Source organism: Neomonachus schauinslandi, chromosome 13 (genome assembly GCF_002201575.2).
Source record: "Neomonachus schauinslandi chromosome 13, ASM220157v2, whole genome shotgun sequence".
NCBI classification, from domain to species: Eukaryota; Metazoa; Chordata; class Mammalia; order Carnivora; family Phocidae; genus Neomonachus; species Neomonachus schauinslandi.
In genome coordinates, this window is record NC_058415.1 from 28,794,253 (window position 1) to 28,808,271 (window position 14,019).

At 36.8% G+C, this 14,019-nt stretch overlaps 1 protein-coding gene across 1 annotated transcript in view; it reads right to left on the minus strand.

Moving 5' to 3' along the window:
* Positions 1–14,019, minus strand: part of FANCC (FA complementation group C) — a 281,479-nt gene that overhangs the window by 53,189 nt on the left and 214,271 nt on the right. Inside the window, exon 8 of the mRNA XM_044920602.1 lies at positions 12,262–12,426. Within this exon, the coding sequence (XP_044776537.1) occupies positions 12,262–12,426 (165 nt within the window). The remainder of the gene's footprint in view (positions 1–12,261; positions 12,427–14,019) is intronic.

The following is a 14,019-nucleotide window of genomic DNA, read 5'->3' on the forward strand; positions in this document are numbered from 1 at the left end:
CAGTCCCCTTTGAACTCTCAAAGTTTGGGTCAAGATTATGAACTGTACGGTCACCCTATTTAACATTCACAGCCATACCGTGAGGCCAGCTGGTTGGTCAGTCCTGCATCCATTCATTCTTCCTTTCATTTGTTCAACTGACTCATTCATTCTAGTATGTAGAAAAAAACTCTCCACCCAGTCATCAAACTCTTCAATATTTCTGTAGATTTACCTTAGAGGGCATGTCATACTGAATTATTTATACTCCACAGACCCCCGGAAGGATTTCAAGCAGTCCTCCCAGAAAGGTTGTATGCAGCCTGCAGCCTGCAGCCTGTGTGACTGTGAGGGCAGCTGCAGGAAGAGACCTGAGAAGTTAGGTTTGACATTTAGGCCACGAAATTAAAGATTTCCCCTAGGTTATCTAAACTGCAGAGAGGGGCAAGAATCTGCTGTTTAAAAGAAGACAGGCAGCCCATTTCTGAAAGTACATGACTGTATTTGGAAGCCAAGGCCACAGACACCCGGCCAATAGTAAAACAGATGAAATTCCACTGGTGTATTGTGGCAGGCAAAGAGTTGGAAGTCTAAACACAGGGCAGGGCGCACTGGTCAAAGAAAGTATGTGGTTTCTAAATGACCACACAGCACATTTGGGGAACTGCTCAAGGGGCTGGGGGGAGAACAGTGTTGGGTGTGGGGGTGGTAATTTGCACTGACTGACTGAATCAGCCTCCCCATGTCAACATGTGGCTAGGATGCTCCGTCCATGGGAAAGTGTCCATGGAAAGGTGCCAGCCCTTACGCCACTGCTCGGGGAACTTGCTGAGCTGAAGCCATAGGAATTGGACAAGTTGAAGGCCACCCAGCATTTCTGGACTGTCTGTCCCCAATGGATTAGCAGACGTAATTTTTCAAACCAAATAAATTTTATTAGTTGCTGAGGGAGAACATGCTATCAGAAGTAAAATAAACAGCAAAGGAGTTCAGGCCTACCCACGAAGCCACTGCCCTCAGCTTTCTGTCTGAGCACTGTGGGTGGAGCAAAGGTAGCTATTTTCTGAGCATGTCTCTTCCTCACCAGTAATTTCTAAAACAGTTCTGAGAGGTTTCACATGGGATGCCAAGGGGCGTTCTCCTCCCATTTCCCTTTACTTCAAGTCTTGCAGAAAAAGGCTGGAAGCACAGGTTGCGAAGACCCTATAACTTGATGAAATGTATTACTAAATAAATCAGAAACAGAGCTGCAATGGTGAAAGGCAAAGAACATTTTACTCAAAAGTAAATACTTTGAAAAACTGCTTTGGAGGATGAAAAATGAAAGCTGTAGGGTAAGCCACTAGAACCTGAAGTATGTACTCAGGTAAATGATGTGAAGCACATTTATCACATTATACAAACCAAAGACAACTGATCAGACTCCTCAGGAAATTCAGACTTACTGGGTAAATTGTGACAGAGGTTTACAGTAGGTAGAAAAAGACTATATTTTTTAACCATGAGAATTGTTTGGACTTTTTCCAACATCAAATAATTTAACCTTCTATTTCTTTTTCTAAATATTACCTTAACAAATTCCTGTATTATAAGACTTCATGTAAAATGAAATTAAAACTTACATTCTTACATCAATTTTTAAGAATTATATATGAAAAACAGCAAATACTCTACTGGTAATTACTTCCTCTGAACTAACTGAAAGAAAAATGGTGATTTTGAGATGCTCATTCTCCAGATGCAATGATATAATAAAAATCAATTTAAAGATGGGGAGAAGATATACTTGTTACAGAAAAAAAATCCAACCCTCCCCCCAAAATACAATAAAACCTTAGGAGTAAAAAATATTACAACTTATATATGAGGAAAATATGTAAAACACTCCTTTAAGATCAAAAAGTAAACCTGAACAAATGGAAAGACATAAGTGTTTTTGGACAGGTGGACAGAAAGCCTTCATGCAGAAAAGATGCCAATTCTTTCTCAGTTAACCTATATATTTCACATGAGCCTCCCCCAAACAATATTAACTATCTTTCCTGAAGCTAGACACAATGGTTTCAAAGTTTATTTAGAAGATAAAACAAAAAAAACAAAACAACAAGAAGAAGATAAAACAAGTAAGAATTGTCAGAAAAACCCTGAAAAGGAAGAGAAATGAGGGAGAACTAGCTTTATTTTATAATAGGTGTATAAGAAAGGCTCCACCATTAAAACAAAGTGGTACTGGTGTGTGAATACACAACAGGCCAAAAAAAAAAAACCCACCCAAAAACCCAGAACAGAAAATAACAAAATAGGCCTAAATTATACATACAGAAATTGAATGCATATTAAGAGGGCAAGGGGTTTGCACCCTTTATCACACTTGAGATGGTAGAATGCTCTGTAACCTGAGAGTGTGGTAAAGCAACCATATTATTTCAACAAATACTTTGCAAAACCAAAACAAAAAGAAATTGGGAACCTACAGATTGAAAGAGACTTTTGAACCTATCAGCCAAATGCAACATGTAGACTTTGGACTCTGACTCCAAAAGAACCAACTGTAAAAAAAAAAAAATTTTTGAGACAATCAAGAGAATTTACTGTCTGACTAAATACGTGATGGTGCTAAGGAATTAGTATCAATTTTTTAAAATACAATAATGCTATTGTAGTTATATGTATTTTCAAATACACCATATAGAGACTTCCAATTTCCTGTTGCACATGAAAGGAACTTGGAAGTCACCACTCCTATCTTAAGTACAAAGCAGAACACACTGAAAAATCAACTTTTCTTGTATCCTTAAGATAGACATAGGACAAACCTTGGCCCCTAAGACTGAAAAACAGATAAGCAAATAGAAATTGTGACTTACTGGAGTAGAGAGCCACAAGTAGAAACTGCCCTAGGAACCAGTGCCAGGTAGGAAAACGTGCACTGTAATTAGTGAAGGGCTGGAGGCTCAGTGTGGACAACTCAGAGAGTTAGAAAGTCCAGTGGGATCCAGTCATGGAAGGCCCCCACAATATTATGAAATTTGCCTCCAGGAGCTTAACCAGGTTCTCTTAGTAAACACTGGGAGTAAATCTACTTCTACTTTAGGTTTTGAATAGAATACAGCACTCCATTCTTAACAAGGTCTGCCCTCAAGGAAAACTGGTTAACCAGAGTCTAACCTCTGGTGGTATTATCAGAGCCTAAAAGACCTGTGGGAAGGCAAATAACCAATTCCAGCCAGCTCAGGGCATTTGTCCTCTAAGTAAGGGGAAAAAAACCCCTGAGAAACTTGTGTGAACTTCACAGTTCAGGACAAAAGCTCACTAAAAGACTGAGACCTAATTATAAGACCATAGACCACTTCCCCTCCTCTCATACCTCACCACCAAACTACAAAAGCCTATTTACAGTAGTTCTTCTTACCCAGTACATATCTAGCTATCAAGAAAACAATGACAAGGCATATCAAAAGGAAAAACACCCCACAATTTTAAGAGACAGAGCAATAATCAGAACCAGACACGCAGAGATGTTAGAATTATCAGACTTGGAATTAAAAACAACTATGATTAATATGCCAAGAGCATTAATAGATGGTGTGCAAGAACAGATGGGCACTGTAAGCAGAGTTGGGAATCTTAAAAAAACAAAAAGAAATACTAGAGATCAAAACCACTACAACAGAAATGAAGAATGCCTTTGGTGGACCACAGACTGGCTAAGGAAAGAATGTCTGAGCTAGAGGATATATCCATGGGAACCTTGAAAACCAAAAAGCAAAAGACTGAAAAAACAGAACAGAATGTCTAAGGAATGTGGGACAACTATAAAAGATGTAACATATGTGTAATGGGTGTACTAGAAGGAGAAGGAGGAGAGAAATAAAATTTTTTTTTAAAACAATGCCTAAGAATTTTCCCAAATTAATGTCAGATACCAAATCACAATTCCAGGAAGCCCAGAGAACACCAAGTGGGATAAATACAAAAGACTGCACTAAGCATATCATTTTGAAATTACAAAAAAAATCAAAGATAAGGAAAAAATCCTAAAAGAAGCCAGAGGGAAAATACATCATTTTTTAAAAAAATATTTATTTATTTTGAGAGAGAGAGAGAAAGAGGGAGAGGGCAAGTGTGGGGAGGGGCAGAGGGAGAGAGTCTTCAAGCAGACTCCCCACTGAGTGTAGAGCCCCATGCTGGGTTTGATATCATGACCCTGAGATCATGACCTGAGCCAAAACCAAGAGTAGGACGCTTAACCAACTGAGCCACCCAGGCGCCCGTACATCTTAACTATAGAGAAAAGAGATAGGATTATATCCAACTTCTTAGAAACCATGCAGGCAGGAAAAGAGTGGAGTGAAATATTTAAAGTGTTGAGAGAAAAAGAAATACACCTTCTAAAATTCTGTACCCTGTGAAATTACTCTTCCAAAGTGAAGGAGAAACAAATGCTTTTTCAGACAAACAAAAATTGAAGAGTTTTGTTGCCCATAGACCTAACCTGTAAAAAAAAAATTAAATGAAGTTCTTTAGAGAGAAGAAAAATAGCATAGGTCAGATACTCAGACCTACAAAAAGAACATCAAAGAAAAAATAAGGAAGGCAAAATAAAAACTTTTATTTTTCCTATTCTTAACTGATGTAACAGAAAATAGACTGTTCAAATAATAATAAATAGGAACAATGTACCCAATTATATATGTTTATGTGTGTATATATGCTTAGGGTGCTTCATATAAATGAGATGAATGACAATGATACAAGAGACAGAAAAAAGGAATTAGGATTATTTTGTTATTTAAAGGTACTCATAGGAGCCCCTGGGTGGCTCAGTCAGTTGAGCATCCAACTCTTGGTTTCGGCTGGGGTTGTGATCTCGGGGTCATGGGATCCAGCCCCAAGTTGGGCACCATGCTCAGCGTGGAGTCTGCTTGTCCTTCTCCCTCCCTCAACTTGCACGCTCTCTCAAATAAATAAATAAATAAATAAAATCTTTAAAAAAGAAGGTACTCACTATCTGTAAAGAGGTACATATAATGTTATGTGAAAGTGGATTTGCATTAGCTATAAATGTATATTGCAAACTCTAGGGTAATTACTAAAAAAGGTAAAAAAAGAAAGTGTAATGAATATGCTAAGAAAGAAGATGAGATAGAATGGTAGCATATTAAATGTGCAATTAAAACCACAAAAGGCAGAGAAAGAGTGGAAGACAAAAAGAGGAACAAATACCAAGGGCAACAAATATAAAACAGTAAGGAATATAATAGATATTAAGACAATTATGTTAATAATCACTCTGAACCTCAATGGTCTAAATGCACCAATTAAAAGATAGAGACCAACAGAGTAGATCAAAAAACAAGACCCAACTATATTTTGTCTACAAAAAAACAACTTTAAGTATAAAGAAACATACAGATCAAAACTAATGGATGGAGAAAAATATACCATGCTAACACGAATTAAAAGAAAGCAGGAATAGCTATATTAATTTCAGACACAGTAGGCTTCAAATCTAGCAGTTATCAAGAATAAAGAAATTCATTACATATTGATAAAGGCGTAAATTCTCCAAGAAGATACAACAATCTTTAACTTGTATGTGCCTAATAATGAAGTGTAAAATTATATGAGGGAAAAGTAACAGAACTGCAAAGTAGATGAATCCACTATCACAGCTGAAGAGTTCAACATCCCTCTATCAGAAATAGACTGATCCAGCAGGTAGAAAATCTGTAAGGACGTAACTCAACAACACCATCAATCAACTGTATATATTGCCATTTGTAGTATTCTTCATCTAAACATAGCAGAATATGCATTCTTCTTAAGTTCACATGGAACTTCACTAAGATAGACCACATTCTGGGCTATAAAACACACCTTCATGAGGTTCCTGGGTGGCTCAGTCAGGTAAGCATCCGACTCTTAATTTCAGCTCAGATCCATGATCTCAGGGTTGTGAGATGGAGCCCTGCAGCTCTGCACTCAGCATGGAGCCTGCTTGGGATTCTCTCTCTCCCTCTCCCTATGTCCCTCCCCTCCCTGCTCATGCTCTCTCTCTAAAAAACAAACAACCCCCCCAAAAAACCTAAATAAACACACCCTCACAAATTTAAATGAATAGAAATCATACAATGTCATCTTTCAGATCACAATTCAATTATTTTTTTTTAAGATTTTTTTTAAAGATTTTATTTATTTATTTGAGAGAGAGAGAATGAGAGAGAGCACATGAGAGGGGGGAGGGGCAGAGGGAGAAGCAGACCCCCCGCCGAGCAGGGAGCCTGATGCGGGACTCGATCCCAGGACTCCAGGATCATGACCTGAGCCGAAGGCAGTCGCTTAACCGACTGAGCCACCCAGGCGCCCCTTTTTTTTAAGATTTTTAAAATTTATTTATCTGACAGAGAGATATAGCGAGAGAGGGAACACAAGCAGGGGGAGTGGGAGAGGGAGAAGCAGGCTTCCCGTGGAGCAGGGAGCCCAATGTGGGGCTTGATCCCAGGACCTTGGGATCATGACCTGAGCCAAAGGCAGACGCTTAATGACTGAGCCACCCAGGCACCCCCACAATTCTATTATAAACTAGAAATCAATAACAGTAAGATAACTTGAAAATCCCAAATTATGTAAAGATTCAACAACACACTTCTAAGTAACACATGGATCAAGCAAGAACCTCAAGAGAAATTTAAAATTATTTTTAACTAAATGAAAATGAAAATAAAATTTATCAAAATTTGTGGGATGCAACAAAAGTAGTGCTTAGAGGAAAATTTATAGCACTAAATACACACTCAGAAAATAAGCAATATCTAAAATCAATAACCTAGTTTCAACCTCAGGGAGGTATTTAGAAAAAGAAAAGCAAATTAAATCCAAAGTAAACAGAAGAAAAGAAAAAGTAAGAATTAAAACAGAAATCAATGAAATAGAAATCAGGACACCAATAGAGAAAAATCAATGAAACCAGAAGCTGGTTCTTGGAATTGATCAATAAAATCAATTAAGTCTCTATCCAGGCTAATTTAAAAAAAAAGAGAGAGAGAGAGAACAGCAATTACTAATGTCAGAAATAAAAGAGGAGACATCATTACAGATCCTATGGTCATTAAGAGGATAATAAAGGAACTCTATGACCAACTCTATGCCAATGAATTTGATAACCTAAATGAAATAGACTACTTCCTTGAAAGATAACATTCTAACAGAACTCACATAAGAAGAAATATGCTGAATAGGCCTATACCTATTAAAGAAATTAAATGAACATTTAATAACCTTTCAAAAAAGAAAGCACCAGGCCCTGCTGAATTCTACTAAACATTCAAGGAAGAAATTGTAGCAATTCTCTACAATCTTTCTCAGGGGAGAACAGCAGAGGAAATACTTCCTAACTCTTTTTCTGGGGCCAGAAATATACTAATACCAAAAGCAGACAATAACATTATAAAAAAACTTAGAGAAAAAAGAAACACAAAACAAACCTTAGAGACCAATATCTCTGATTAACATAGAAGTAAAAATCCTCAACTAAATATTAGCAAATTGAATCTAATAGTGTATAAAAAGAATTATACATCACAACCAAGTGGAATTTGTCATAGGTATGCACGGCTGGTTTAACTTCTGAAAATGAGTTAATGTTGGGGCAGCTGGGTGGCTCAGTTTTAGGCGTCTGCCTTCGGCTCAGGTCATGATCCCAGGGTCCTGGGATCGAGCCCCGCATTGGGCTCCCTGCTCCGCAGGAAGCGTGCTTCTCCCTCTCCCACTCCCCTGCTTGTGTTCTTTCTCTCGTGCTTCTCCCTCTCCCACTCCCCCTGCTTGTGTTCTTTCTCTCTGTCAAATAATAAAATCTTAAAAAAAAAAATAAAAAAAGAAAATGAGTTAATGTTATCAGTCACATCAACAGGCTGAAAAAGAAAAGTCACGCGATCGTATCAATATATGCAGAAAAAGTATTTGATAAAATCGAAACCAATTCAATACAAAAACTCAGTAAACTGGAATGGAGGATAATTTTCTCAAACTGATAAAGAATATCTTCAAAAACCTAACAAGAATTAATATTGTTAAAATGTCCATATACCCAAAGCAATCCATATATTCAATGCAACTGCTATCAAAATTTCAATGGCAGTTTTCACAGAAATAGAACAAACAATCCTAAAATTTATAGGGAACCACAGAAGTCCCCAAAGAGTCAAAGTAATCTTGAGAAAGAACAAAGCTGGAGTCATCATGCTCCCTGATTTCATACTATTTTACAAAGCTGTAATAATTAAAACAGTATGGTATTAGCATAAAAAAAGGCATACAGATCAGTAAATAGAACAGATAGCCTCAAAATAAAGCTATGCATATATGGTCATTCTATGACAAAGGAGCCAAAAATATAAAATGAGGAGAGGACAGTCTCTTCAATAACTGAACTTGGGAAAGAACTAGAAAAATAATACTAAAATTTGTATGGAACCACAAAAGACCCTGAATAGCCAAAGCAATCATGAGAAAGAACAACAAAGCTAGAGATACCACAGTCACAGATTTCAAGATATACTACAAAGCTATAGTAATCAAAACACTATGGTACTAGCACAAAAACAGACACAGATCAGTGGAACAGAATAGAGAGCCCAGAAATAAACCCATGCTTATATGGTCAATTAATCTGACAAAAGAGACAAGAATATACAATAAGAAAAAAAGAGTCTCTTCAACAAATGGTGCTGAGAAAACTGGACAGCTTTCTTACACCATGCATAAAAATAAACTCAAATGGATTAAAGACCTAACTGTGAGACCTAAAACCACAAAACTCCTAAAAGAAAGCATAGGCAGTAATCTCTTGGACATCAGCCTTAGCCACATTTTCATGGATATATCTCCTCGGGCAAGGGAAACAAAAGCAAAAATAAGCTACTGGGACTATACAAAAGTAAAAAGCTTTTGCACAGCAAAATGAAAACACAACCTGCTGAATGGGAGAAGATATTTGCAAATGATATATCTGATAAGGGGCTAACATCCAAAATATATAAAGAACTTCTACAACTCAACACACACACACACACACACACACACATACACACACATAACTCAAAAATAGTCCAATTAAAAAATGGGCAGAGAACCTGAATGGACATTTTTCCAAAAAAGACAGATGGCCAACAGACAAGTGAAAAGATGCTCAACATCACTAATTATCAGGCAAATGCAAATTAAAACCACAATGAGATATCACCTTACACCTGTCCAAATGGCTAGAATCAGAAGGACAACAAATAACAACTGTTGGTGAGGATGTGGGGAAAAGGGAACCCTTGTGCACTGTTGGTGGGAATGTATATTTGTGCAGCCATCATGGAAAATTAAAACTATTCTATGATCCAGCAATCCCATTTCTGGGTATATATCCAAGGAAATGAAAACAGGATGTACTGTACATCCATGTGCACTGCAGCATTCACAATAGCCAAGATATGGAAACAACCTAAGTGTCTATCAGTAGATGAATGGATAAAGAAGATGTGGTATATTTATATACTGGAATATTATTCAGACACAAACTGCAAGAATATCCTGCAGTTTGTGACATGGATGGACCTAAGGGCATTATGTTAAGTGAAATAAGTCAAACAGAAAAACACAAATACCATATGATATCACTTTATGTGGAATCTAAAAGAGCTGAACTCAGAAACAGAGCCTAGAAAGATGGTTACCAGGAACTAGGGTGTGGTGAAATGGGGAGATGCTGAAGATGTTAAAGAGTACAAATTTCCAGTTGTAAGATGAATAAATCCTGGGCATCTAATGTACAGCATGGTGATTATAGTTGATACAGTATGATATATTTGAAAGATGCTAAGAGTAGATCTTAAATGTTCTCACCACAAAAAAGAAATGGTGATTATGTGACATGATGAAGGTGTTAGCTAAGCTATGGTGGTAATCATTTTGCAATATAAAAGTGTATCAAATTAACTTGTACATCTTAAACTTACACAATGTTGTATGTCAATTATATTTCAATAAAGCGGGGGGTGGTAAATTTAAGTAAGTAAATAAGTAAACTAATATTTCCTCATGAACCTACAGGGAAACATAACAAGAAGCAAGTACACTTTGTTGTCTAATTGTGCAATAATATTTAAAAATTTTTTGAAAAGTCTAAATTTTATCTGAATTATTTTAGATCTAAGTATATTTATATATACTTCACAAATATATAACATATTTTAGATTTTCTTATAATTTGATATTTTATTAAAAAATAAAATTCATTTATAATATATTTTCTAACATCTAAGAATGTAACATTTACTTTACGAAGGAGAATGAAAAGATTTGCTTTCTCATCCACAGCTGTTTCATTGGGAAAAGATGAAACCAATACACCAAAGATTTCCCCGACTCATGACAGGGAGACGTGTACACCAAAGGAACGGGGCTAAACTGTAAGTGAAAGCAAATATGAAGAAAGCTATCTTTCCCTTGGTTTCATAGATGTTACTAATTTACCTTATTATGCCTTATTGAATAGAATGTTTTCAAATACTATTATGGTGCTAGCTTACTGTGGCATCAATTGTGAGATCAATCATTCAGAGTCGAAACAAAAAGGAATTAAATAATTCGAACACAGATGTAATGTTAATATTTCATCAAAAGAATTATACTTCTGCCTTAAAAGTGGACCTCTCGATATGGCTGAACTAGCTGTGTTGGTTGTATTCATCTCGTATCAACACGGAGAACAGGAGTTCTGTTAAATGAGCAGGGCAGTACACACACAGGGTAGAGAAATACTTAAAGTGTTGAATAACTATTTTGAATCTCATGGTTTTTCCTGGAACAACTGTGTTGATATTTGCACTCATAGTGCAAAAGCACTAGCAAGTAAAACTACTGTGCCCAGCATGAGTCAAGCAGAGGAAGTAGTCACTGTATTCTTCACTACTACATACAGTAATAACAGTGCCAGTTTCACACAAAAATGTGTTTGAGGAAGCAGTATAAAATATTAATTTTACTAAATTTTACACTTGAGAATACTTTTTATAAAAAAACATTCTGTGTGGTGAAAAGGAAAGCATGCATACTGCACTTCTGCTGCATAACAAATCAGGATGGTTGTCTGGAGGAAAAGCACTTGCAACTGTATGAGCTGCAAGATCAACTAGCCACCTTTTTGTAATGGAAATTTACTTGAAAGAATGGCAGACAAACAGTGGTTACTCAGAATTGAGTATTTGGCACATACTTTCTCAAAAATTAGTGAAATGACCTTTGTACCTCAAGGAAAACAAATAACAGTATTTTGTAGCCAATGATAAATTTGAGTTTTTAAGTAGAAATTTTAATCTTGGAGAATTTGTTCCTGCCAATGTGAGCTTGAAAAGCTTCCTAATACCTAAAGACATTTCTGATGAGATTGGTGCTGACAAGAATGAAAGTGTTGATGCTATAAAATGAAGTATGTCAGGTTTAGAAGATCTGCATAACTTAATAAACCAGTATTTCCCAAATGAAGCATGCATTCAAAAACCAGGCTACAAAATCCTGCTTGGGCAGAAGAGCTATTAAAAGTATACCACCAAAAAACCCCCAACCAAACAAAAAAGTATTCCTCAGACATTCAATGGGTTTTAATGTAACAGTATGAAAAGCTCATTGTTATAATTTCAGATTCTGCATAGCAACTAACCTTAAAACACTACCATTTTCAAACTTTGGTGAGGTATCTATCCAAGGAGAAAATCCACAATTATCTGAGATGGCTACTGCAACATTCTTGTCTTTTCCAACTATGTATCTGTGTAAGGCTGAATTTTCTTCATACACTTAAACCAAAACAACATACCACGTCAGACTGAACAGAAACACATATGAGAACCAGCTGTCTTATGTCAGATAATAAAGAGATGTGCAAAAATGTAAAACAATGCCACTCCTGTAAACAATTTTCTTCTTGGAAAAGATCACTTGTTCATAAAAATATGCTATTTGTGTGAACATGTAATCAATTTATTATTTTTAAATGAAGTAATAAATATTCTTTCTTTCTTTCTTTCTTTATCTTTTACCATGCTTGTTTTAATTTCAAGCATGGTAAAATATTGATAAATAAAACCCACATTAAAAAAAAGAAAAAAAGCTTATGGGATCCTCAATAATGCGGTGCTGAAACCAAAAGTTTGAAAACTGCATTTCCAATATACTGAAGCATTCTAAGAAAGGAAAAACAAAGCTGATTGAGAGTAAATGGACATCACTTACAGCAGAAAGGCCTCATTCACAGCATCAAAGAACTCAGGCCAGAGCACTTCCTGAGGTTCATGTCCATGGTAGGTGAGCAGAGCCTCCACGAGGGGTTCAATATCTGGCAGAGTTACAAGTGGTATACAAACTCGTGACAGGAACCTTATTTTTTCAGGAACCATTCTATGGAATAAATAAATAATTATCCAAATCTTGGAGCCACGTGTAATTAAAGACAAATTCTTCATGCTGAAGACTGATGACAAGTTACTTGCTTTGTCTCTCACATAAAGAAGGCTAACACCATCAATGAACCTTTCTCTTACTCAACTCTCCAGGAAGAAATCCTTTAGTTGAATTTGCCATTTTGACATCACTTACTGTCAGGACTTCGGCATAACTATCTACAGGCACCTCCAATTTACCATGCCCCAAACAGAGCTCTTGAATTCCTTCTCCAAATGTTCTCTTCCCCAGTGCTGCTGATCTCATTTGCTCAGGTGAAAGCCCTTCAAGGTCCCCCCTTTCTCGTGCACCTTACCAACCAGCAGTAAATACTGTTAATTCATTTGATGACCTCTACACTCCATCACTACCCACTAATTCACCATCACCTGTGGTGTGAGTTACTGTAGGAGCCTTTTAACTTTCTCCCTACTTCTGCCCTCATCCCCAATGTTTATCATCAGAATAGTTCCAGCAACCCTTTAAAAATTCAGATCACTTCACTTGTCTGCTCAAAGCTTTGCAATGGCTTCCCACCTCAGAGAACAAGCAAAGTCTTATACTGGCCGCTGTGGCCTTCCATGATGGTGGCCCCTTCTGTTCCTCTGGCTTCATTTTCTTCTACTCTTTCCCTTACTCATCCTGCCCCAGCCTTACAGGACTTCTCCAACTACTCCAGATGAGGTCCTGGTTTTCATTCTGCCTGGAACCCATGGCTAGCTCCTTCATTTCGTATAGGTCTCAGTTCAAGTGTTGCCTTACGTGATGGCATCCCTGACTATCCCATTCAAATGCACTGACCAATATGGTAGCAGTGAGCCACATGTGGTAATTTAAATTCAAATGAAATAAAATTTAAAATTCAATTTATCAGTTGCATCAGCCTTGTAACAAATGCTCAGCGGGTACATGAGGCTAGTGGCTTACAGTATTAGACACTGCAAATTTCCAGAACTTGTCCATAACTGCAGGAAGCACCACTGGACAGCAGAGCTTAAACAAAGTGCCCTCCCACCCCATTTATCTATCTTACCGTTTTACTTTTCTTCAGAGTACTTTTCATCACCTGACCTATAATGTATTTATTTTTCATCATCTGTTTCTTCCTCCTAGGATATCAGCTTTATGAGGACACGTCCTTTTTTCTGTTTTGCTCTCTGCTCCAGTCCCAGCATGAAGGAACCAACTCCTTACACATATTACATGCTCAAGAAATAGATGTTAAATGAATAAACAACTAGAGATCGATACAATGAAAGTTTGAGATACAGGCTATTAGATCTTTTTCTAGTTACATTCATATATAATCATAAATCTAGAAATTTAGTCTTGTGTTTTCTGAAAAACAAATGGAACCACAACAGAAAACAAAAAGCTGTCCCCCATTTTTTTTTACTTGCTGCCTATTATTAAACAAATATGTGTGTTCTGTAATTTGACAATGTTCTTATTTATAGACATTTAGGTTATTTCTGATTTCTCACCATTACAGACACTGCTACAGTGGTATCCTTGCACATGCCTATCTGGGACCCTGTGTAAGCATTTGCA